Source organism: Pecten maximus, chromosome 1 (genome assembly GCF_902652985.1).
Source record: "Pecten maximus chromosome 1, xPecMax1.1, whole genome shotgun sequence".
NCBI classification, from domain to species: Eukaryota; Metazoa; Mollusca; class Bivalvia; order Pectinida; family Pectinidae; genus Pecten; species Pecten maximus.
This window is the reverse complement of record NC_047015.1, coordinates 17,411,185-17,438,902: the sequence shown is the minus strand read 5'-3', so window position 1 is coordinate 17,438,902 and position 27,718 is coordinate 17,411,185. Positions and strand designations below refer to the sequence as shown.

General features: G+C 34.6%; 2 protein-coding genes across 4 annotated transcripts; both read left to right on the top strand.

Annotated features, from left to right (window-relative positions):
* Positions 1 to 252: 252 nt before the first annotated feature.
* On the top strand, positions 253 to 27,446 carry LOC117326586 (sodium-coupled monocarboxylate transporter 1-like). Of its 3 annotated transcripts, none has more exons than XR_004532482.1 (18): positions 253 to 375; positions 4,889 to 5,241; positions 5,532 to 5,600; positions 13,020 to 13,070; positions 13,277 to 13,344; positions 17,080 to 17,160; positions 17,399 to 17,472; positions 17,994 to 18,131; positions 18,627 to 18,762; positions 19,039 to 19,127; positions 19,471 to 19,583; positions 19,794 to 19,864; positions 20,774 to 20,860; positions 21,075 to 21,289; positions 21,780 to 21,880; positions 23,028 to 23,146; positions 23,690 to 25,001; positions 25,366 to 27,446. XR_004532482.1 is itself a non-coding variant. In XM_033883347.1 (17 exons), the coding sequence occupies exons 5-17, from the start codon at positions 13,291 to 13,293 to the stop codon at positions 24,047 to 24,049; spliced, it is 1,638 nt and encodes a 545-aa protein (XP_033739238.1). In that variant the 5' UTR covers positions 253 to 375; positions 4,889 to 5,241; positions 5,532 to 5,600; positions 13,020 to 13,070; positions 13,277 to 13,290; the 3' UTR covers positions 24,050 to 27,446. The 3 variants fall into 3 exon arrangements, 1 of the variants encoding a protein (XP_033739238.1); XR_004532483.1 differs by having other exon boundaries at positions 23,690 to 25,261; positions 25,574 to 27,446; XM_033883347.1 differs by having other exon boundaries at positions 23,690 to 27,446.
* LOC117331804 (sodium-coupled monocarboxylate transporter 1-like) lies at positions 4,894 to 5,739 on the top strand. The gene is made up of 2 exons (XM_033890742.1): positions 4,894 to 5,241; positions 5,734 to 5,739. The coding sequence occupies exons 1-2, from the start codon at positions 4,894 to 4,896 to the stop codon at positions 5,737 to 5,739; spliced, it is 354 nt and encodes a 117-aa protein (XP_033746633.1).
* Positions 27,447 to 27,718: the final 272 nt, after the last annotated feature.

Below are 27,718 nucleotides of genomic sequence, written 5' to 3'. Positions count from 1 at the left end.
GAGTTAGAGAAATATTTTACTGTTGAAATGTCCACAAAAATGTTTTAAAATACATATACGCCTTAAGCTTTATATCATACGCTATGCTTGAGCGGGTATACGAATGCTCACAGCTTCTTTTGTTCCACATTCTAAACAAAAAATATACATGTATGTGTACCTATAGACAGTATAAAGACAGTAAAGCCTACTATTAACCCTAGGATACGGTCTATTTGTTATCCTTTACCTACCTTTTCTTGAAAACTCTAGTAAAGCGAGCTGACGAGGGAGCTTGTCTACTTCTATATATAGAATAGTTACTAGATGTTACATATTGAGTGGAACACAAGGAGGAAACGGACATACACAACTACCACACCATCAATAACTCAGGTAATGTTGTACCACACCATCAATAACTCGGGTAATGTTTTACCACACCATCAATAACTCGGGTAATGTTGTACCACACCATCAATAACTCGGGTAATGTTGTACCACACCATCAATAACTCGGGTAATGTTGTACCACACCATCAATAACTCGGGTAATGTTGTAGCATGATCGGCTGGATTTTACTTACCTTTTACACCGGTTAAACAACAAATATGTATCGTATAAATATTTGTGGTGCATATGTAAACACTGCAATTTACACTAGTACAGACGATTGTACATCAGATTTAGTATCAATATCGAAGTCTTACTCTCTGAAACTAGATGTTGTCCAGCAATATCCTTAAATTGAAGTTGTTTTTGTCAGGATCGGTCATCAAAATGGGACTGAATTGTTATAATACTGAAGGGGTACGGATTGCCCTCATGGAAAGGTCGATCTTGATTTTTAAGTCGTACAAAATAGAAGTAAATAGAATTTAATGGTGGTTAAGTGGACTACGCAATGTAGCGAGATATTGCATTGATCATAGCGTGCCAAAGCTGACACCCTACCTCCCCCGTGATTATCGATATGTTGTGGACCCCGAAAGCTATGGATGAATTATCAGCTCAATGAACAAATGTACGACAACATGGTTAATTCGTAGTCGTTTGAATGAAACGGTCACGGCATCTAACGTAAGCCTAGAGCTTCCCTTTCCCTGGTACGCGCAGAAGCTGGGTCGGTGTCATTCGGTACGGATAATGTACAACAAAAAACAAAAAACAACAACAACAACAAATAAAGACTTTCTTATCATTCCATATACCTTTATTACGAATATATATCCCAAAAACAAAAGCGTAAAAATCCATTTTGGAACAATTGTCTTATGTCCGCAAAATGAAAAGAGATTTCGTGTAAACCCAATAACAAACTTAAAACACACACATCGCTCAGTACTCCTGCTCGGTTTCCAAAAGAATGAATATATTTCAAGATGAACATTTATCATTGTCATAATCAGTAATACCATACCTACGAAATCCAGGAAAGGACCGATATTCAAATCTGGCAATGATCAATCAAAAGTCTAACATTCAGCGGTGACGTTCGACTTACCAATGACGGTGTCGTCTTTAGATACATTTAAGCAAGTGACCTATCAATAAAACACACAGACACAAGGCTTGTCAAACTAATATGTCGTTTTGTAAAATTATATAATTTACAAATATAGTACAGAAGAATGAATCGTGCATCTAAAATAGATAATAAGCTTTCCTTCTTTACGAACTATATTTTGTCGCGTCGTGATTCAGCTCACAGAACTTAACTGCTACGATGGGAGAATTTGAACTCGACAAGCTTGGATTAGTAAATAAGGGCGTTAAGGGATAAACAAGTTCCCAAACTCGTGACGATTGTTAACAATTTTACCCAACTCTCGTAAGTTAATTTCCTAATTTTGAAAAAAACACTCGCTATCGCTCAAGCGAGTGTCTTTTCGAAATTAGAAAATTAACTAATTCAAGTTGGAACAAATTATTAGCAACCTCCACTCGTTGGGGAACCTCTCTATATAAAATCCCCTACAAATGATTACACATTTGCGTGGTTGGCTTATTACATATTTTAAACATTGAAACCGCTATTGTGAATGTCGAAATCCTGTCTGGAGTTCATCGACTATGTAATGATATCATGAGCCTTATCATTGCCCTCACTTCAAGCCTGAAGAGCATGGTACTTCTATATATTTTAAGGATTTTTTCATTTAAAACAATCCATCGGAACGTCTTGTTTACAGACGTTGTTTACCGTCCACCATGGTCGACTGGCTTCGAAATAAACAGGTAAGAAGATACGTCTAACACACAGTGAAATATACTGGCCTCATATGTATGATATGTTTAGTAAACAAATAAAAAATGTCGATGACGAAGCACTGTGACAAGATGTGCGGGTAAAACCCTCGTTATCGGTGTCATTCAGTCAAAACAATTAAAAACTCTTTAAATAAAGCACCAGATAATGACAACGTCAGATATGTAGTGAAGTCGGAGAAATATAGTACAAGATATATATTGTAGTCGGAGATGTAGTACTAGATATGTATTGTAGTTGGATGATCTAATACAAGATATATATTGTAGTCGGGGAAATGTAGTACTGGATATGTATTGTAGTCGGGTATAAGTTGTAGTCGGATGATCTAATACTAGATATATATTGTAGTCGGGGAAATGTAGTACTAGATATATATTGTAGCCGGGAAATGTAGTATTAGATATATATTGTAGTCGGAGATGTAGTATTAGATATAAATTGTAGTCGGGGAAATGTAGTACTAGATATATATTGTAGTCGGATATAAGTTGTAGTCGGATGATATAATACTAGATATATATTGTAGTCGGATGATCTAATACTAGATATATATTGTAGTCGGGGAAATGTAGTACTAGATATATATTGTAGTCGGGGAATGTAGTACTAGATATATATTGTAGTCGGGGAAATGTAGTACTAGATATATATTGTAGTCGGAGATGTAGTATTAGATATAAATTGTAGTCGGGGAAATGTAGTACTAGATATATATTGTAGTCGGGGAAATGTAGTACTAGATATATATTGTAGTCGGGGAAATGTAGTACTAGATATATATTGTAGTCGGAGATGTAGTATTAGATATAAATTGTAGTCGGGGAAATGTAGTACTAGATATATATTGTAGTCGGGGAAATGTAGTACTAGATATATATTGTAGTCGGGGAAATGTAGTACTAGATATATATTGTAGTCGGATGATCTAGTACTAGATATATATTGTAGTCGGAGATGTAGTATTAGATATATATTGTAGTCGGGGAAATGTAGTATTAGATATAAATTGTAGTGTGGGAAATGTAGTTCTAGATATATATTGTAGTCGGGGAAATGTAGTACTAGATATATATTGTAGTCGGAGATGGAGTATTAGATATATATTGTAGTCGGGGAAATGTAGTACTAGATATATATTGTAGTTGGGTGATGTAGTACTATGTATATATAAATTGTAGTTGGGTTATGTAGTTTGGTTTGGTTTGGTTTATTTTGTTTAACGTCCTATTAACAGCTAAGGTCATTTAAGGACGGCCTCCCATGCGTGCGACATGCATGCGTGTGGTGATTGGGTATGTGTGTTTCGGGAGGCTGCGGTATGTTCGTGTTAAGTCTCCTTGTGATAGGCCGGAACTTTTGCCGATTTATAGTGCCACCTCACTGAAGCATACTGTCAAAGACACCCAGCAGCAAACCCCACCCGGTCACATTATACTGACAACGGGCGAACCAGTCATCCCACTCCTAATATGCTGAGTGCTAAGCAGGAGTATCAACTACCATTTTTAAAGACTCTGGTATGTCTCGGCTAGGGGACAGAACCCAAAGCCTTCCTCACAGCGGCGAACGCTTAACTAAAGGCCAAAAGTGAGGCATTGTCAAGGGAGACATTAGGAAGAAGAAAGTTGTTCAGAAAGAAGAGAAAAGATAATATCCCAAATTTAGTCGCCTCTTTCGACCATGCAATGGGGGCAGCAGTTACAATTCTTACGCCCTACCTGCAGGGCACGGGTTATGTGGTACTAGATATAAATTGTAGTTGGGTTATGTAGTATTAGACATATATTATAGTTGGGTTATGTAATTTCTGAAAAACGCTTTTTAGATCACTCGTCGGCACTGTTGTTGATATGCAGTTTCTATAAAGCGTATGTAACCTTCAATCTGATTAGTTGAAACTCCTATAGATAAATGTGACGGAGTCAATAAAATAGCCTCTATTGAAACGAGCATTTCTTGAACTCGACACACAATCACACTATGCCGGCATTTTGTATATATGTTCCAAACAATGCTACAAAATGTACAAAAATTCAAGGATACATATATTAAAGTATGAGACGGTGTAAAACTAGATCGTTAACGTAAATGTATCCACACGCCGGCAACAAGTGATTTACTGGTTAGAACGCGAACCACAGTCTTCATCGGCAAATGAGATGATCAGAATTTTCTAGTTTCATTGAGGCTGAGCGGAGAGAAAATGTACACAGTAAATGACAATACATAATCCATATCATCATATTCAAACTAAAAACGACTTGGTATGAACTCAACCACTTTTTATTCAATAAAATTGGAATGAATGTCGTTTAAATGTATACTAAGATGATAACTTATTAGATAAAACGTTTGTTATATACAGTCATACATTGTATATGTAACATAATTCAGACGCTGACTTAGGAAGAGAAATCAAGCATGCTCATGAACGAAGTTTAATCGTTATCGCAATGGCAGGGCGGCAAAGGGTAACATATGTACAACCATTGAAAGACAAAAGAGCAGCTAGGACTCATTTATATTGTCATAGTTCGTGCTTTCTTTAAAAATTAGATAGATAGTCCAACTTTACCAATGTGTATGTTGAATTTGATGTTTTCTATGTTTCCAATCTGTCGTTTTTCAATTTACAGACATGATGACCGACTCTGAGGTCCAGGGATTTGTGGCTTTAGACTACGTAGTCTTTGTCTCGATCCTACTCATATCCATAGGAATCGGCGTTTACCAGGCATGCTGCAAACCGAAACAGGACACCATCAAGCAATATATACTGGCGGACAGGAAGTTGAACATCCTACCAGTGGCAATGTCGATGACAGTCTCCTTTCAGTCATCTATCATGCTGCTCGGCAACCCAGCAGAGATGTATGTGTATGGTGTTCCCTTCATGTGGCAGGCCATTGGACTGGTACTCTCCAATCTGTTCGCCCTGTGTTCCATCATTCCACTCATCCATCCCCTCAAAATCACCAGTGTGTACGAGGTAAGACAATCACTCCAACTCTACCCCTCAACACCCCACCCCACCAAACCCCACCCCTACCCCTCCCCACCCCAACAACACTAGTGTTTACGTGGTAAGACCATCTCTCCAACTCCAGCCCACACCGACCCCTCCCCACCACAACAACACTAGTGTGTACGAGGTATGACCATCTCTCCAACTCTACCCCACACCTTTACCTCCCCATCCACCTTACCTCAACCCCACCAGTGAATATTTTACTTTTTGACATATATATATTAGTTTGTCACCGTGTGTTTCTGTATTAGTATTTTCAGCTCCGCTTCCAAAGTAAAGCACCTCGGATAGTCGCTACGAGCTTGGGAATTGTATTTAATGTAAGTATTGCAGAATATATAACCTGTTATCAAATTATTTTGCTTTAATTTCCTTGAGATTTTTTGTTAAACTATTGAGTACTTCTGAAATGTATTGTATTCATGTATAATTGCATGTATATTTTGTATACAGGGCTAGAGATAATGTGTTCAATATCATATCCTGTACAATGTACATTCTGTATATAGGGCTAGATATAATGTGTTTAATATCATACCCTGTACAATGTACATTCTATATATAGGGCTAGATATAATGTGTTTAATATCATACCCTGTACATTGTACATTATATTTATAGGGCTAGATATAATGTGTTTAATATCATACCCTGTACAATATACATTCTGTATATAGGGCTAGATATAATGTGTTCAATATCATACCCTGTACAATGTACATTCTGTATATAGGGCTAGATATAATGTGTTCAATATCATACCCTGTACAATGTACATTCTGTATATAGGGCTAGATATAATGTGTTTAATATCATACCCTGTACATTGTACATTCTGTATATAGGGCTAGATATAATGTGTTTAATATCATACCCTGTACAATGTACATTCTGTATATAGGGCTAGATATAATGTGTTCAATATCATACCCTGTACAATGTACATTCCGTATATAGGGCTAGATATAATGTGTTCAATATCATACCCTGTACAATGTACATTCCGTATATAGGGCTAGATATAATGTGTTTAATATCATACCCTGTACAATGTATATTCTATTTATAGGGCTAGATATAATGTGTTTAATATCATATCCTGTACAATGTATATTCGTTATATAGGGCTAGATATAATGTGTTTAATATCATACCCTGTACAATGTACATTCCGTATATAGGGCTAGATATAATGTGTTTAATATCATACCCTGTACAATGTATATTCTGTATATAGGGCTAGATATAATGTGTTCAATATCATACCCTGTACAATGTACATTCTGTATATAGGGCTAGATATAATGTGTTTAATATCATATCCTGTACAATGTATATTCCGTATATAGGGCTAGATATAATGTGTTTAATATCATACCCTGTACAATGTATATTCTATTTATAGGGCTAGATATAATGTGTTTAATATCATACCCTGTACAATGTACATTCCGTATATAGGGCTAGATATAATGTGTTTAATATCATATCCTGTACAGTGTACATTCTATTTATAGGGCTAGATATAATGTGTTTATTATCATACCCTGTACAATGTACATTATATTTATAGGGCTAGATATAATGTGTTCAATATCATACCCTGTACATTGTACATTCTGTATATAGGGCTAGATATAATGTGTTTAATATCATACCCTGTACAATGTACATTCTATATATAGGGCTAGATATAATGTGTTTAATATCATACCCTGTACAATGTACATTCTATATATAGGGCTAGATATAATGTGTTTAATATCATACCCTGTACAATGTACCTTCTGTATATAGGGCTAGATATAATGTGTTCAATATCATACCCTGTACAATGTACATTCTGTATATAGGGCTAGATTTAATGTGTTTAATATCATATCCTGTACAATGTACATTCTGTTTATAGGGCTAGATATAATGTGTTTAATATCATATCCTGTACATTGTACATTCTATATATAGGGCTAGATATAATGTGTTCAATATCATACCCTGTACAATGTTCATTCTGTATATAGGGCTAGATATAATGTGTTCAATATCATACCCTGTACAATGTACATTCTGTATATAGGGCTAGAGATAATGTGTTCAATATCATACCCTGTACAATGTTCATTCTGTATATAGGGCTAGATATAATGTGTTCAATATCATACCCTGTACAATGTACATTCTGTATATATGGCTAGATTTAATGTGTTTAATATCATATCCTGTACAATGTACATTCTGTTTATAGGGCTAGATATAATGTGTTCAATATCATATCCTGTACATTGTACATTCTATATATAGGGCTAGATATAATGTGTTTAATATCATACCCTGTACAATGTATATTCGTTATATAGGGCTAGATATAATGTGTTTAATATCATACCCTGTACAATGTACATTCCGTATATAGGGCTAGATATAATGTGTTTAATATCATATCCTGTACAATGTACATTCTATTTATAGGGCTAGATATAATGTGTTTAATATCATACCCTGTACAGTGTACATTATATTTATAGGGCTAGATATAATGTGTTTAATATCATACCCTGTACATTGTACATTCTATATATAAGGCTAGATATAATGTGTTTAATATCATATCCTGTACAATGTACATTCCGTATATAGGGCTAGATATAATGTGTTTAATATCATACCCTGTACAATGTACATTCCGTATATAGGGCTAGATATAATGTGTTTAATATCATATCCTGTACATTGTACATTCTATATATAAGGCTAGATATAATGTGTTTAATATCATATCCTGTACAATGTACATTCCGTATATAGGGCTAGATATAATGTGTTTAATATCATACCCTGTACATTGTACATTCTATATATAGGGCTAGATATAATGTGTTTAATATCATACCCTGTACAATGTACATTCCGTATATAGGGCTAGATATAATGTGTTTAATATCATATCCTGTACAATGTACATTCTATTTATAGGGCTAGATATAATGTGTTTAATATCATACCCTGTACAGTGTACATTATATTTATAGGGCTAGATATAATGTGTTTAATATCATACCCTGTACATTGTACATTCTATATATAGGGCTAGATATAATGTGTTTAATATCATACCCTGTACATTGTACATTCTATATATAGGGCTAGATATAATGTGTTTAATATCATACCCTGTACAATGTACATTCTGTATATAGGGCTAGATATAATGTGTTTAATATCATACCCTGTACATTGTACATTCTGTATATAGGGCTAGATATAATGTGTTCAATATCATACCCTGTACAATGTACATTCCGTATATAGGGCTAGATATAATGTGTTCAATATCATACCCTGTACAATGTACATTCTGTATATAGGGCTAGAGATAACGTGTTCAATATCATACCCTGTACAATGTACATTCTGTATATAGGGCTATAGATAATGTGTTTAATATCATACCCTGTACAATGTACATTCTGTTTATAGGGCTAGAGATAATGTGTTCAATATCATACCCTGTACATTGTACATTCTATATATAGGGCTAGATATAATGTGTTTAATATCATACCCTGTACAATGTATATTCGTTATATAGGGCTAGATATAATGTGTTTAATATCATACCCTGTACAATGTACATTCTATTTATAGGGCTAGATATAATGTGTTTATTATCATACCCTGTACAATGTACATTCTATTTAAAGGGCTAGATATAATGTGTTTAATATCATACCCTGTACAATGTACATTCTATTTATAGGGCTTGATATAATGTGTTTATTATCATACCCTGTACAATGTACATTCTATTTATAGGGCTAGATATAATGTGTTTAATATCATACCCTGTACATTGTACATTCTATATATAGGGCTAGATATAATGTGTTTAATATCATACCCTGTACATTGTACATTATATATATAGGGCTAGATATAATGTGTTTAATATCATACCCTGTACAATGTACATTCTGTATATAGGGCTAGATATAATGTGTTTAATATCATACCCTGTACATTGTACATTCTGTATATAGGGCTAGATATAATGTGTTCAATATCATACCCTGTACAATGTACATTCCGTATATAGGGCTAGATATAATGTGTTCAATATCATACCCTGTACATTGTACATTCTGTATATAGGGCTAGATATAATGTGTTTAATATCATACCCTGTACAATGTACATTCTGTATATAGGGCTAGATATAATGTGTTTAATATCATACCCTGTACATTGTACATTCTGTATATAGGGCTAGATATAATGTGTTCAATATCATACCCTGTACAATGTACATTCCGTATATAGGGCTAGATATAATGTGTTCAATATCATACCCTGTACAATGTACATTCTGTATATAGGGCTAGATATAATGTGTTCAATATCATACCCTGTACAATGTACATTCTGTATATAGGGCTATAGATAATGTGTTTAATATCATACCCTGTACAATGTACATTCTGTATATAGGGCTATAGATAATGTGTTTAATATCATACCCTGTACAATGTACATTCTTTATATAGGGCTAGAGATAATGTGTTCAATATCACACCCTGTACATTGTACATTCCGTATATAGGGCTAGATATAATGTGTTCAATATCATACCCTGTACATTGTACATTATATATATAGGGCTAGATATAATGTGTTCAATATCATACCCTGTACAATGTACATTCTGTATATAGGGCTAGAGATAATGTGTTCAATATCATACCCTGTACAATGTACATTCTATTTATAGGGCTAGATATAATGTGTTTAATATCATACCCTGTACAATGTACATTCCGTGTATAGGGCTAGATATAATGTGTTTAATATCATACCCTGTACAATGTACATTCTATATATAGGGCTAGATATAATGTGTTCAATATCATACCCTGTACATTGTACATTATATATATAGGGCTAGATATAATGTGTTTAATATCATACCCTGTACAATGTACATTCTGTATATAGGGCTAGATATAATGTGTTTATTATCATACCCTGTACAATGTACATTATATTTATAGGGCTAGATATAATGTGTTTAATATCATACCCTGTACATTGTACATTCTATGTATAGGGCTAGATATAATGTGTTTAATATCATACCCTGTACATTGTACATTCTATATATAGGGCTAGATATAATGTGTTTAATATCATACCCTGTACAATGTACATTCCGTATATAGGGCTAGATATAATGTGTTTAATATCATACCCTGTACATTGTACATTCTGTATATAGGGCTAGATATAATGTGTTCAATATCATACCCTGTACAATGTATATTCTGTATATAGGGCTAGAGATAATGTGTTCAATATCATACCCTGTACAATGTACATTCAGTATATAGGGCTATAGATAATGTGTTTAATATCATACCCTGTACAATGTACATTCTGTATATAGGGCTAGATATAATGTGTTTAATATCATACCCTGTACAATGTATATTCGTTATATAGGGCTAGATATAATGTGTTTAATATCATACCCTGTACAATGTATATTCGTTATATAGGGCTAGATATAATGTGTTTAATATCATACCCTGTACAATGTACATTCCGTATAGAGGGCTAGATATAATGTGTTTAATATCATATCCTGTACAATGTACATTCTATTTATAGGGCTAGATATAATGTGTTTAATATCATACCCTGTACAATGTACATTCCGTATATAGGGCTAGATATAATGTGTTTAATATCATACCCTGTACAATGTACATTCCGTATAGAGGGCTAGATATAATGTGTTTAATATCATATCCTGTACAATGTACATTCTATTTATAGGGCTAGATATAATGTGTTTAATATCATACCCTGTACAATGTACATTATATTTATAGGGCTAGATATAATGTGTTTATTATCATACCCTGTACAATGTACATTATATTTATAGGGCTAGATATAATGTGTTTAATATCATACCCTGTACATTGTACATTCTATGTATAGGGCTAGATATAATGTGTTTAATATCATACCCTGTACATTGTACATTCTATATATAGGGCTAGATATAATGTGTTTAATATCATACCCTGTACAATGTACATTCCGTATATAGGGCTAGATATAATGTGTTTAATATCATACCCTGTACAGTGTACATTATATTTATAGGGCTAGATATAATGTGTTTAATATCATACCCTGTACATTGTACATTCTATATATAGGGCTAGATATAATGTGTTTAATATCATACCCTGTACATTGTACATTCTATATATAGGGCTAGATATAATGTGTTCAATATCATACCCTGTACAATGTATATTCTGTATATAGGGCTAGAGATAATGTGTTCAATATCATACCCTGTACAATGTACATTCAGTATATAGGGCTATAGATAATGTGTTTAATATCATACCCTTTACAATGTACATTCTGTATATAGGGCTAGATATAATGTGTTTAATATCATACCCTGTACAATGTATATTCCGTATAGAGGGCTAGATATAATGTGTTTAATATCATATCCTGTACAATGTACATTCTATTTATAGGGCTAGATATAATGTGTTTAATATCATACCCTGTACAATGTACATTCCGTATATAGGGCTAGATATAACGTGTTTAATATCATATCCTGTACAATGTACATTCTATTTATAGGGCTAGATATAATGTGTTTAATATCATACCCTGTACAATGTACATTATATTTATAGGGCTAGATATAATGTGTTTATTATCATACCCTGTACAATGTACATTATATTTATAGGGCTAGATATAATGTGTTTAATATCATACCCTGTACATTGTACATTCTATATATAGGGCTAGATATAATGTGTTTAATATCATACCCTGTACATTGTACATTCTATATATAGGGCTAGATATAATGTGTTTAATATCATACCCTGTACAATGTACATTCTGTATATAGGGCTAGATATAATGTGTTTAATATCATACCCTGTACATTGTACATTCTGTATATAGGGCTAGATATAATGTGTTTAATATCATACCCTTTACAATGTACATTCTGTATAAAGGGATAGGGATTACTAGAATCTAACATGGGTCTGTTCCATGGGCAGGGATATCTCAACCCGAGTGTAAGAGTTTGGCCAATCAGCACGAGGCTTGCCTTATTGTGAGCAGCGTCATATTGCGCATGCCACCTGACTTTAACCCAACCTCAGGATAACCTTGTGAAGTATGTGAGAAAATGTATTCAATATCATACCCTGTATAATGGTATATATCTGTATACAAGGCGGCATAAAAGTACAATGTAAAAAACATTTATAAAATGCCTATCGAGTTAGATTTAGATTGATTTGTACTTCAGTAATCTTAATATTTAATTTCAATCAAAAGGTTCCTAAAGGCTTTACCATTTGATGACCACCGCGGTACATGAACTACATCATAGGTGAAAGTCCGACATAAAGAATAACAACAACTCAAGTGGTGCCACATTTATTTTTTCGGTTTAGATCAACAAATGCGAACGCAGATGTAAACAGCTATCATAGCGCGTCAAGGGCGATATATAACTGTCATAAAAACACAGTCGGTGTTGGGTAGCGTACTCATAAATATTATGGAAATTAATCACATTTAATTCTTTGCTCCAACATGTCACACAGCTAATCAAGTCGCCGGTAATGTTCATGGACTTTTTGTATAACAATTTAGTAATTCATGCTGAATTAATTTCATTTCAGGTCGTTTATATGGGGATTGTTCTGTTTGGGCCCGGAATAGTATCGAGGCAGGTATGTGATATCAGCTAGCATTTTTTTTATTTAGTTATTTCTTGTGATTTATCTCGTGTCGATTTGGTTAACTGTAGAAATACAGCAAACGTGGAGGTGTTGACGGTACAGAACTGACATTGGCCCAGGTCAAAAAAGAGGTATGATAATAAATACATCTACCTTTATAGATATCATTATTTCTTACATTGTTTTCGTGACCACAGTTACAGATTTCCCTATGTGGGCCTCCGTCTTGGCAGTAGCTCTGACCGCCATTATTGGCACGGCAACGGTACGTACAAGGAACAAAATATATTTCAGTGTGTGGTGCAAGATTGCTATTGAATGTCGTTTTAAACAATTTCTAGAACATGTGTATTATTGTAACCATCACCTATTCGAGTATTTGTTTATTTGAACAGCATGCTTAGTGAGAGAATTTTATCAGAACATATTTCAGCTTCCACGATAGACGACATAGAAGGAAAGCACTTTGGAAGTATTAACTAATAATTGTAATTGTTAATTTTGTAACATTAACGTGTCTTTTGTAAAGAAAATTTATAATGGTTTATTTTTTTCTTTTCGTAAGTGATACAATGCATTTAAGAAGAACAACTTGGTATGGTTGGTTTCCCGTCTAAGCGAATCATAGCACATTTTCAATCAGGATTTATATTCACTTCAGTACAGTTCACACACACATTATTGTTATGATCAAACATCATATGTAGTATCTAAAATCATAAGAGATCTCAAGTCATGGACATTCGACATTTCCCCCCTGTGATGGTTGCTTTTTCAAGTACATTTTTTGGAAATGCAACTAACATCTCAACAACAAGTGATTAAGTTGCCACTACAGAAACAATGTACAGACTAGACTTGAAATCGTTTAAAGACGAAATGTTACAACGGCTGCATTGACACTTTAATGTCTCTGCACACTCTGTCTGAAAGCTGCTGTCCCATGTTTTCCCCCTGCTATGTCTCGGTATACTCTGGCCCATGTTTTGCCCCTGTGATGTCTCAGTACACACTGAGAGATATTGCCCCTTGTTTAACTTTTTCTCCCTTTTTCTATTCCTGACATTAGGCATTATTGAACGTCATTATTTTTTAACAACATAGAATTTTAGTAATCTGATCACACATTTACTTTTTTTAACAGGAAACGTCCTCTTGTAACTTACTGCGGAGAACTCGCATTAAAGACATGGTCGCTGCCGGAAGGTTTCTGAAAGCTTCCGGTGACATCATTTACGTACACGCTTGAGGTCGATTTCTTGTCTGTATGCCACCAATATAACAGGGCAGTAATAAAATCACATCAAGATAATTCATCTTACTCTGTTTCGGCCATTAATTTATGAGAAAACAGTGACCTTTCCTAGATTTTAATACTGAGAAGATAATGCATTTTGTCATCCTCTCCAAGAAGACCAAAAGAAACGGCAATATTAGCAGACTTTATTGTTGTTTGAGAAGGCATTTGACTTGGAGACAGGGGTAAGGTTTTGAATGCGATCAAATTTTTGTATCTTTGTATAAGTGTATCAATCCATGTGTTATTAGTAGACTTGGAACTGCCAGATTGTTTTGATAAAAGACCGGAATCTTACAAGGGAAATTCCCGATTCGTTTTAGTATTTATGTAATGACTGTGATATGAATTTCTTTATCATGGTGTTCAGCCTTCTAGGCTGTAAACATTATTAGTATTACTCAAGCACGCTGTTGTTGGAAAGTATTGACGGTTTACAACATGATATGTTGGATCGTTTACTACCAAACGGTGTACTTGGAAGTGGACTGGACATTTAACTCATCGAAAACAAAAATGGTGGAGTTTAAAAAACAAGAAAAATAAAAATGGCAATATAACAGCGTCGCTCTTCAGTCTATAAATCCTTTTCTTATTTGGGAGTGAAACTCAAATCCAAATTGAAATTTTAATCAAACGTTTGCGTCACATGTTTAGGAATCTCCATATTCTTTTCAACTGAAATATGAGTCTATGCTGTTGACGCTTTGTGTTTTTTGTCACTTTATGGCAGTATGTTAGCTAACTTAGTCTGTGACGTGTGGGGATTTCCAAAGTCAAAGTGGTATGTCCGATTGTTGACATTTACAGAGTTGATTTTACAGTCTTCATTTTTGGTTCTATAGAAGATTATTGATATTTTTAAAACAGGATTGTGAAGCTTTCGAAGTGTTTAAAATCAACACATCATTGATCATGTCTGTTTACAGCGTTGTTTGATAAAGCTTTCTCCTGTCCCGAAAAATATGAAAAAGCAATTGTAAAATTGCGTCTGTTTCACACAACCAGCTGGAATAAGCTGGAAGTCAATGCTATTCGCATAGGAATGACTTATCAGATTAAAATGTCCTATTTTCACTGAGCTTATAATTTGATACCTTCAGACGTATTCTGTCTATTAATCAATCACATTATTAACTTCTGGAAACAATAAAGAAAACATTAAGGCTGACTAATCCATTAAAACATTGTATGAGGTTAATCACAATGTAAGGGAGGTAATTGATAATTTACTATACAGCATCTGTTGAGTTTGTGTTGTAGTGGTATTTACGTGTACTTTTCTTGGTGAACATAATTAATAATATCTTTCTTTAGTTCATAGTTTTACAAGAATAAACCTGTTCCACAATACCAACATTTTTTTTATTAAAAGCCTAGTGAAATGAACACATTAAAGAAAGGGAGAGATTACATTATATTTTACAGGGAGATATGCCATCAGATTTACAGGAAGGTATGACATTCTATTTTACGGGAAGGTATGACATTCTTTTTTACAGGGAGGTATGCCATTAGATTAACATAAAGGTATGGCATTCTATTTTACGGGAAGGTATGACAATAGACTTACAGGAAGATATAGCATTCTATTTAACGAGGACGTATGCCATTCCATTTTACAGGGATGTATGACATTCTATTTTACGGGAAGGTATGACAAGAGACTTACAGGAAGATATATAGAGGATATCTAACAGTGTCTTCAGTAATACCAAATATATTTCACGAGTGGGGCTAATATTTTGATATTTTTCACGAGTGCGCAGCACGAGTGAAAAATATCAAAATATTAGCCACACGAGTGAAATATATTTGGTATTACTGAAGACACCGTTAGATATTCTGTTTATTACATTTTTTATCAACGACAAACCTACCCCGTATGCTAACTAGGCCTACAGTTCCCTAAAAAAATAGTAGTTCCCCCTGTCCAGGTGCTGACATATATGTCGGGCTTTCTGATTGGTCAATTATTTTGGTATTTTCTAATCATTAATTTGATTGGTCAAATCAGCAAAAGTGATATTTTTCACTAGATATTTTATCACTTTTATAGAATAAATAATTTTTGATATTTCACTGGTAAAAATGTAATAAAACATTCTATTTTACGAGGAGGTTTGATATTCCATTTTACAGGGAGGTATGACATTCTTTTTTACAGGGAGGTATGACATTAGATTTACATAAAGGTATGACATTCTATTTTACGAGGACGTATGCTATTCCATTTTACAGGGAGGTATGACATTATATTTTACAGGGAGGTTTGATATTCTTTTTACAGGGAGGTATGACATTATATTTTACAGGGAGGTATGACATTATATTTTACAGGGAGGTATGACATTATATTTTACAGGGAGGTTTGATATTCTTTTTACAGGGAGGTATGACATTATATTTTACAGGGAGGTATGACATTATATTTTACAGGGAGGTATGACATTACCCTTACATGAAGGAATTACATCATATTTTTCAGGGAGGTATGATATTATAATTTGCGGGTATGTATACATATATTTATAGTGATATATGACATTTATCTTACAGGGATGTATGAAATTATATCTACAGGAAGAATATATTTTACAGAGATGAGATATGACATTTTATTTTTGCAAGGAGGTATGACATTATATTTTACAGGGAAGTATGACATTATATTTCATAGGGAAATGACATTATATTTTACAGGGAGGTATGAAGGCGGTTGTGTGGAGTAGCGTGTTCCAGTTCGTGGTTGTCTTTGTTGGAATATTCAGTATCATTATACAGGTATACCGTTGAAAACATTGCAACATTAGTATAAGGATACAGGCATAACCGGTCAAAAGCATTTAAAACCAAACGTTTTAGTATTAAACATTTAATATTTGTGTTGCATTTTGTGTTTTAGTATTAAACTAATTGTAACCCTATATAGAAGATAGTGTATATATTGTTTATTTGAATATTAATTGAACTTTACCCCGTGTAGTTATTGGGATAACATACGTATATATCATTTCAACAGAGTACGATAAAGGTCGGCAGTGTGCAGTCAGTGTTTGATATAGCGAACGAAGGGATGCGACTCCGGTATCCATTGTACGTATACGTCCGGATAAAAAAACAGTTAACTATAATTTCATATGCACTGACTTAGTTGTTTCCCTTTTTATTTGATTTCACATACTTATTTAAAAATAGATGATAATCTGATTAAGTAGTCGTTTTTATCTCGCTTGCGACGATTAATTTCTCACAAAGTAATAGAGTTGTCATAGCCAAACCTGGAAAACACTTTCATCCATGGTTGGGCATCCCTAACCACATCTCAGATTTTGTATTTCACAAACAGTTTACCGTTAATTGGACTTCGTTAATTAATTGTACAATGTTAAAGGTTTTGATTCACTGGGGGTTGAGATTGATTTCTCTTTTCATATTTGGGGAAATACATCGTGGTAATAAAATCTAAATCTGTTCAGGTAATTACAACAAAATACAATGTACAATAAATACTACATGTTGACTTAATCTAAATGATACGAGGAAGTGGAGACACGCGAAATATATAATTATGTGTTATTCTGCTAGTGTATATTATATTTAGGTATATATTTCAGCACGAGCCCCAATCCGACAGTGAGACACTCCTACTGGACTCTGATCATAGGCTCGTCTATATCTCTGGCCTACCTCCTACCTACCCAGACAACCACTCAGAGGATCTGCTCAGTGCCAACCCGAAGGGATGCACGGAAGTACGTGACAACGCTAATATCATTATTCCATAGAAGTCCTAGTTTTCCTGAATGCTTCTAGACCTCAGATTTTATAATTATCCCTGAAAGTAAAGTTATTGTGTTGCATTTTTGTGTTTTAGTATTAAACTAATTGTAACCCTATATAGAAGATAGTGTATATATTGTTTATTTGAATATTAATTGAACTTTAACTCGTGTAGTTATTGGGATAACATACGTATATATCATTTCAACAGAGTACGATAAAGGTCATTCCAAAAACTAAAGAACGTTTCCGTAACTTAAGACTTTCCTGAAATCAAATAATGCTTTTAGGCATTTTAAGGAATGATTGTAATATAAACATTGCCATCAGATATACAGGCACTTTTTAAAATAATGATTTCTAATTTGACTTTTCAAAAATCACTTGTGAAACATACCTATCTTTGATAAGTTTATTATGATATTCTATGTTTTTATGGGGCGTTCAGTTGAAAAATGTCCTTTCAGAGTGGTAATGGTATCTGCGGTAACCACAGTTATCAACTTCTTGCTCTCCTGCAGTGTGGGGATTTTCGCCTATGCTTTCTTCCATAAAAGTAGGTGTGATCCCTTGGAGTCAAAAGCTATCGACAATCCGAACCAGGTACCTTGGTTATTGATAAGATAGTTGATATGAGAAGCTGTAAGAGAATCCTCTATTGATTATCTTATTATCCTATCTTACTAAACTTATATGTACTAAAAAAAAAAAAAAAAAAAAAAGTATTATGAAATGTTCAGATATATTTGATTCTCACCGTAATTACAATATATGCTTTTATATCCATATGCATATTTTGACCAATGTTGAATAAGGTAAGGGTTTTATACCAGAGATATTGCAGGCACGTTTTTCTTGACCTTCCATCTACATTTACAGATTCTACCCTACCTGGTGGTGGTGCTGTTCCGTGACATACCGGGGATGGCGGGAATATTCATCGCCGCTGTCTTTAGTGCTTCGCTTAGGTAACGTGATGGATACTCGTTAGGCGTCTAATTGTTTCGCTGTAATTGCTCCGACTGTAAATGTGAGACCCTGACATTGCCATGATTATCCTTTTTTGACTGCAACATTGCTTGGACTTAATCTACGTTGACATGGCGGGTAAAATCGATGAAAAAGGCACATATTGTAAATTTGTACTCGTGTAATTTGTTTATTTTTCGTTCACAATTTGTGTGCATTTTGTCTATTTTGACGTAGAATTGTGGCAAAATATATCATTTATACCATGAAAGAATTTAAAATTACAATATTTAATACTAATACACCATTAAGACAAGACATAGTGTTACACTTGTTTTACAGTGCCATTACATCGTTACTGAGCAGTCTATCGGCCCTGACAGTGGTGGACATTGTTCGACCCCTCGTCAAGGACATTTCAGAGGCCAAAATAACTCTCATAGCTAAACTATGCGGTGAGGGTCGACATCTTTTAATGCTCTATGTCGCAATGAAAGACATATTCAAATCAAATTCTGTTTTCGAACCGACAAAGTAACGAAACGAAATCAATAGATGTACAGTTATATGTGATATAATTATGTATGCTATTGAAAAATATCTCGTCATCATTGGAGCTTGGCGGTGTCTGTTTAATCTGATAGATTCGTGCTTTCCTGTTTCAGTACCAGCGTACGGAGTGGTGGGAATATGTGTTTCCTTCATGATTGCAGAAATAGAAGGGCCCTTGTCAGAGGTATGCATATTTATCAAGGAATGAGCCTCTTTCTGTCGGGGACATTCGAGATAAAATGTGAGAAACGTGGGGAATATGATTATAAATATAAAGGACCTAGCCTGTTGGCCTCTATATTCAAATCATATTAAAACCTCGCTGTGTCCTTTATACCTAGCTTCCGGTGAGTTGCATAGAGTCCAATACATACACAGAGAATTGTTTATCCTCTAATTTAGTGCACCGCATAAATTTGGACATCAAAAATAGAGAATTAAGAATTGATCATTGTTTTTATTGTCATACGCATACTTGCCTTATCCACTCACGAGTGATCAGAAGCTGTGCATTCCTATGCTTAGGTTCGTTTCGTTACTTCCTTTTGTAATTTTGAGACAGCATCTCTCTTTCATGGTTAGACTTTTTCTTATTTCTGACGGTTTGAATTGTCCCTTATTGTTTACTATTTCTTAAAATCTTTATATATTAAGTTGCCAAATGACACTAAAATTGTGCTTGGTGATTCTTTTAATGTTCTATTTTTCCCGGCGCTGGAATTTGGTTACTTTGTCTATTTTTTGTTTTCATTTCACCATTTTCTTTCTGGTGTCTTTGTTTCCCTTATATCAAAAACAATAATATCTTTCTTTCTCTTCTCTTGATTTCGTTTTTAACTACTTTCGCTACATCATCGTTTGAATCAAAATTGTTTTTCTGTCTGGTGTTTTGTGTTGAATAACTTGTACCGCATCGGTGGTTTTAATTCATCCCTCCTTAACGATTGTGCTTGATTTCTGTTCTCCACAATGTTTACACTTCCTTTCCACAAACTCCTCCAGTATCTGTAACCTTTTCACGTGTTGTTTCCTTTCCAGTTTTTCATGTCAATTTAGATAATCGTTTGATAGTTTTAATTTTCACTTGAAACAGATCGTATACAGCATGTTGTCCAGTTTCGGCGGAGCATCTGCCGGGATGTTCTTCTTTGCGGCCTACTGTCCCTGGGCTAACAGTAAGGTAGGCGTCTACTATAAACACGTGTGAAGTATATTCAGATAATGATAATAATTTCTTTTTATGTATTTGATGTAAGATATAACAGGACATTTAAGATAATGACTTCTGTCAGATTCGATTAAATTTCAATTCCATCTTAGAATCTACAAATCTGCAATAGCACACACAGTAGGATACACATGCTAATGTCGGGAGTTGATGTTTCTTACGTCAGGGAGTTACTACAGGAGGATTGACGGGTATGGGACTTGTGATGTGGATAGCTCTCGGACAGAGTTTTTCCCCGACACGCATCAGAGCACAGACATTACCCCCAGTCTCCACAGACCAGTGCTGGGGTTATAATCGGAGTCTGTTTGTGGGGAACATCACAACACTGCCACCACAAGACCTAACTTCGGCCGTCTCCATAGGAGATCTAGAACAGAAGTATTATTGATAGACTAATGTATATTTTCTTGTTGCTTTAGAATAATGTTTGATATATTGCTTAACTATGAGAGCCTTGGCTCAGAAACATACATGACAGGTTGTAAAGTCAAAATATGGAGGGCTTAATCAACTAGGGACAACCATTTTATTGCGACATTCTTCATTTGTGACGTCATGTTATTTTCCATATTATAACGTCACAAACAATTTCTGATCCGCGCAACCAATGTAAATCGGCCCAAGTATAAGGAACTAGTGACACATACAAAACTATTACACGGGCGAATTCACGGCCGGTTATGTGAAGAATAACGTTTTTGTCATAACGGAGTACATATCAACAAGTACGTTATATTGAAACGTGACCTAAAATATGATAAGATGTTGACAAGGATAGTATATATAGTTAAAGGATAGGGCTGTTCAATGTACCACATACCAAACATGGTAAGTTAGACAATATTTCTATCATTGCTCCATATTACAGCGAGGGTATTGACGTTCTGTACTCCATATCATACTACTGGCTGATCCCCTTATGTATGCTGACGACAATTGTTGTGGGGTCATTGGTGTCTGTCCTGACTGGTAAGTAAAGCACAAATATATATATAGGTATTCATATCATCTTATAGACGACTTCCAGAATGATCATGTCAGGGTATCGGGCCGACCATCACTGCGCCATTGAAACGTTCTTTTTAAGAACGCCGATGTGGCGCAGCGGTATAAGCTGCGGGTATTTCTGGCTAGGCGATTGGGTGCCGTATATCGTGAGTTCGAGGCCCGGTCAGAAGTCAAAAAGTTGTCTTCCTTCTTTATTTGTGTTGCTAAGTTATATATATATATATTTCTCTCGGTACACCTACGACAGGAAATTAAAATCTATATCTTCGGATCATCAACACATAGTGTCTATGATACATTGTGCTAATAAATAGATATATAACTTAGCAACACAAATGACGAAGGAAGACAACTTTTTGACTCGTGTCCTGACCGGGCCTCGAATTCACGATCTACGGCACCCAATCGCCTAGCCAGAAATACCCGCAGCTTATACCGCTGTACCACATCGGCGTTCTTAAAAAATAACATTTCAATGGCGCAGTGATGGTCGGCCCGATACCCTGACATGATCATTGTGGAAGTCGTCTATAAGATGATATGAATACCAAGTCGTCTATAAGATGATATGAATACCCTGGTATTCATATCATCTTATAGACGACTTCCACAATGATCATGTCAGGGTATCGGGCCGACCATCACTGCGCCATTGAAATGTTCTTTTTTTTTTATGTCGTATCAATATACATGTATAAAGAATACATGGCTAGTGTGCTACAATACAAGGTTCATTTTGGTGCACCGAAATGACGACGATTTGTCGATTCATTCAGCTTATCTCGTCGAGCACAAAAAAGTAACCAGGCATCATAACATACTAGTCGTTTATTCTGATTATCCTGCAAGAAGTTTCTACGTTGACGTCATTGAAAACAAATTTCCGTTTTGTGTACCTTTCTGGGGTACGAGTGACCCCGAGTGAAGTGTACTTCTACATATATATATATATTGGAAAAATCAATCTCAATTAAAGTATTGTTTTCAAATTACAAACAGGATTTTATATTGATAGATGAAAAGGAAACTAAGTTGGATTAGTCTTATTAATAGTAAAGTAGTGTAACATTTCTGTGATACCATCATTTCCTTTTGTGATGTTGACCAGGACGACCGGACCCTGCCGATATTGACGTCCGCTACATTTTACCTTTCTTTGATCACTGTTGTCCATGTCTTCCTCGGGCAGCACGGAAACGTCTGTATGGTGGAGTTCGATTTGAGGAGGTTTGTATGGTTACTATTACCTGATCACTCAGGTTTATCTCTTGTTTATGTTTAGTTGCCTATTTTCCTTTAATCAATTTCTCTTTATAACATACAACGACATGCTCAGCAACACACATGAAATATAAGGTTATCTATTGCAGGTTAGTATGATATAAATATCATATACGGCTATTATCATATCCATTTAAATAAGCATGTGTCGACTAATTCATGGACGTGCGGTTTAATCAAAATAATTTGTTGATCTAAAAAAATGCAGATAACTAAAAAGGATATTTACACATATACTGGTTAATGAGAATGATTTACTTTAATTGATACATTCATTTAATTTACATTTATATCGCATGTTTTGAGCATTCGTGGAATATAAACCTGGGACTCTTTTTCATTTGCTGCCGATCGCGATGACATAATATGGACAAACGACTTATCAAGATTAATTAATAGGGCAAACAATGGCTGCCTCCGCTGTAATAAAAAGTATCGTTTTTGGTTATTTCATGTGGGATTTTGTAGTTTCAATTCATATCCTTACAGAGAAAAACTTGGCTGACGAATCTTGATTTAAATGATGTTGATAATGAAGGAACTGCCGCTAACGGAAAAATTAGGTCATCAGAGGAACAATTCCAGGGTAAGATGGATAATCCCTCAACAGAGGAACACCGTGAGGACGATACAGGCCATATCCACACAGTGGAACAACAACTCGGTACCGATATATTAATTCTACCTAGACAGGAACAAATCGGTGATCATTTATCTTCACAAGTGATAAACCGGGAACATACCAATGGTCACATACTTCAAAACGAAAAAAGGAACCAACCACGTGGTCAAGACACTGACTCTACAATGGGGCAACTCAATGACAATACCTATTCAACTTACCTTTAGTGAAGTTTTGCTGAGTCTCCCAGTTACCCAAGAGGGACAAACGCAATGAATATTCTTACTGAACTAGCATCTAGTAAAACGGGGAGCAGGGAACACGTGCACAGTCCTACATGTATGTTAAGCAATTCAATTTTAGAATGAAGTAAGATATTTAGAAATATGTCATGGCTACTCATTGATTACCAAAGTTCCCAGTAGGCGAAGATGAACATATCCAAGAAATCAACATAACTTTCTATTAGTTATAGCTATAACCATAAAAATAACACTGAAATGTAAAATATTGTTCCGTATACACTGCAGTATCCAGTGATATATATTGGGCTGTACGTGCATCTGTTTGGTTCCCTTACTACATTCGTTTATTCTCAATGAGTTTTGGATGAGTTACCTGCCCTTTGTAGTGTCGGCAGCATTGCACACTGACATGTAAAGATGATATTTCATAACGCAAATTTGGGTCCAAGTTGATCACAAAATTGTATTGTGCAGTAAAACATTCGTATCGGTACATATTGAGGCACGACAGTACTCCCGCCCCTCCAGTTCAAAATGTCTCCCTTAATGGCACATTCTGATCAAAGTGTATATCTAGTACCTCTTTGTAATCAGTAATATGGCTAGTTAAATATGTAAACTAATGCATAAACGGACAGTTCATCACTTAAACCTGTTTCTAACTTACACGTAAAACCGTGTTGTGGTCAGGATCACAGACACTTACGATTTTCATCTGAAAGTGTCTTTATAGCACCTGATTGTGATTATAAGATGGAAGTTCTGAATAGTGTTATATCACATTGATTGCACTTAACTAAGCGTTAGAAATATCATCCCTTGTGTACAACGTGTTTTATCCCTGTATATGCTTGCAAGGCTCGTGTAACCTGTTTGTCACTGTGTTTGGTTTGACTGGTATTTTAGATTATAATGGCATTTATCCGTGTAACAGGTTCTTTGTGTGATGATGGATTATTACACGTGTAACGTGTACAATTGTACAGGTTCTTTGTGTGAGGATAGGTTATTACACGTGTAACGTGTACAATTGTACAGGTTCTTTGTGTGAGGATAGGTTATTACACGTGTAACGTGTACCATTGTACAGGTTGTTTGTGTGATGATGGATTATTACACGTGTAACGTGTACAATTGTACAGGTTCTTTGTGTGAGGATAGGTTATTACACGTGTAACGTGTACAATTGTACAGGTGTTTTGTGTGAGCATAGGTTATTACACGTGTAACGTGTACAATTGTACAGGTTGTTTGTGTGATGATGGGTTATTTCCCGTGTACCTTGTACAATTGTACAGGTTCTTTGTGTGATGATGGATTATTACACGTGTAACGTGTACAATTGTACAGGTTCTTTGTGTGAGGATAGGTTATTACACGTGTAACGTGTACAATTGTACAGGTTGTTTGTGTGATGATGGATTATTACACGTGTAACGTGTACAATTGTACAGGTTCTTTGTGTGAGGATAGGTTATTACACGTGTAACGTGTACAATTGTACAGGTTTTTTTGTGTGATGATGGGTTATTTCCCGTGTAACTTGTACAATTGTACAGGTTCTTTGTGTGAGGATATGTATTACACGTGTAACGTGTACAATTGTAAAGGTTCTTTGTGTGAGGATAGGTATTACACGTGTAACGTGTACAATTGTACAGGTTCTTTGCGTGATGATGGGTTATTACCTCTTCAAAGGGCGAAAATTGGTAAACTGTAATACATATTCTGTTGCTGCGGAAATTATTAGGTGAAAAAGTCACCTACTATATCATATTTGTGGAGGACAGAATTGAAATCAGTTCATGGCTAGTGGCTTATTGCATATCAATGAAAAATAATCAGCTTCATATAGATAATGTAGTGATAAACAATCCTGACCAGTTCATGTCACTAGTCAGTTGACAAACATTGGCATGCCAATCAGAAACGAAGCCTTAGTTCAACTGAAATACAATGAATTTTATCATCTTAAAGATCCAAGGGCAATCGATTTTTCAAATAACATGAGTGTTGGTGGAGTTGGATTCAAATTTAATTAGTAAATCAGAATAATAACACAATCATAATCACAACGAATGTGATACAGAATGCTATCTGATGAGAGAATAGTAGGTGGATGGTGTTGAATGAGGAGTAAAATATAATGACGTGCAGGTATACATAGGAATATCACATGAGTTGCTTATGACAGAATTCGCAGTGCAACTAATAAATCATTTTGTAGGCTTTCCTTATATTCGATATTTGATATATAACAAGAGAACAGTAGGGCGGAATAAGCCCGTCCCATAAAAATATATATATAAGATATCAAAATTAATTAGATATAAAAAAAACAACATAAATTGTCTAATCAAAATGTCCAACATTTAATGAAAAAAGAAGCAAAACACAAACAAAAACCGAAACAACACACATTTACTTATCATAATTATAAAGCCTACTAACTGTTGAAGAGATCGACTTAAATGTAGAAGCAGAAATCAAAGTGCAATAACTTTTTTTAAATAAAGCAGAATCAAAATGTCATTAAAAGAAACAATTACATATCATGTATATAAAGCCTACAAAGGCTGAAAGAGATTGGATGTAAAATGTAGGAGGAAATATCTAGACAAAAATCCATTACTGGAATAAACAAAGTTCAATAACTTCTACAAACATTGTAAAATCTTAACTCATTTCAGGGAATCACAATAAGATACCATGATGGTAAACTCTACCAAATTACATAGAAACTTGGCGGAAAATGTAGGACACCTCTGGACAAATGACAAATGTCGAACTGATGGAAGGACAACGCCATACCATAATACTCTGGTCAAATACTGGTATACTTGTAACTAAGAATAAGTGTATATTCGGCTTATGCTAGCGGATAAAGACAATATTTATTTCAAATCTATACCCATTTTCTCAATCAAATGTAAGTTTAGTCATATTATCAGTTAATAATTGTGACTTCGATAATGCGACACGGTTCTATCTCACAAGAAGGCACATTGTTGCTCCAAGTTTACTTCAAAATAGTTGTGCTTGTAAGGTTCTATCTCATAAATGACCTTGGTTGACAGGTTTAATAATGACATCTGTCCTAAATTCTTATTCTAAAAGTAACCTAAATTGTTCTTGGCTATATACTGTAAACTTTTTTCAGTCACTCTCTTACCTATTCTTCTCTTTTCCCCCGATGTATTTATTCTTCTTCTTTCTTTACCACCTTGATGTATGTAACTCTACTGTCCTACAACCAATTTACAATAAGGAGTCTGATTGATTTAAGTTCCTATGAAATTGATTTCGAATCATCATTGTTCATTATGTATCAATTTTTGACATTGATGGGCATTGAATAAAATACAGTTTAAACCAACACGAATTTTGTAATTTTGTTTGTATATTGACGCACTTGACATTTTCATTTATTTCTCTGTATCTTAAAGTAACATGCATCAACAGCCCACAAAAATGCCATAGAAATAAACCAATACTATAACAGTTCCTGTTCAGACGAAACAAACACTGACCATAAAATATGTTTGTATTGCGGTTCGTTTTTCAAGACGATTTTTTTTATAATAATAGAACTACGTGGCCATTCATATCTTCCTTTCAAAACATTTTATTGTTGATGCAACAAGGATGAAA

What these genes read in the sequence shown, in the direction of transcription:
- LOC117331804 (XM_033890742.1), top strand. Translation starts at nt 4,894, where the DNA reads ATGACCGACTCTGAGGTCCAGGGATTTGTGGCTTTAGACTACGTAGTC.
- LOC117326586 (XM_033883347.1), top strand. Translation starts at nt 13,291, where the DNA reads ATGTGGGCCTCCGTCTTGGCAGTAGCTCTGACCGCCATTATTGGCACG. An exon ending in TATTCAGTATCATTATACAG is followed by an intron (nt 17,161 to 17,398) that starts GTATACCGTTGA and finishes TCATTTCAACAG; the next exon opens with AGTACGATAAAGGTCGGCAG. An exon ending in TAGAAGGGCCCTTGTCAGAG is followed by an intron (nt 19,865 to 20,773) that starts GTATGCATATTT and finishes CACTTGAAACAG; the next exon opens with ATCGTATACAGCATGTTGTC.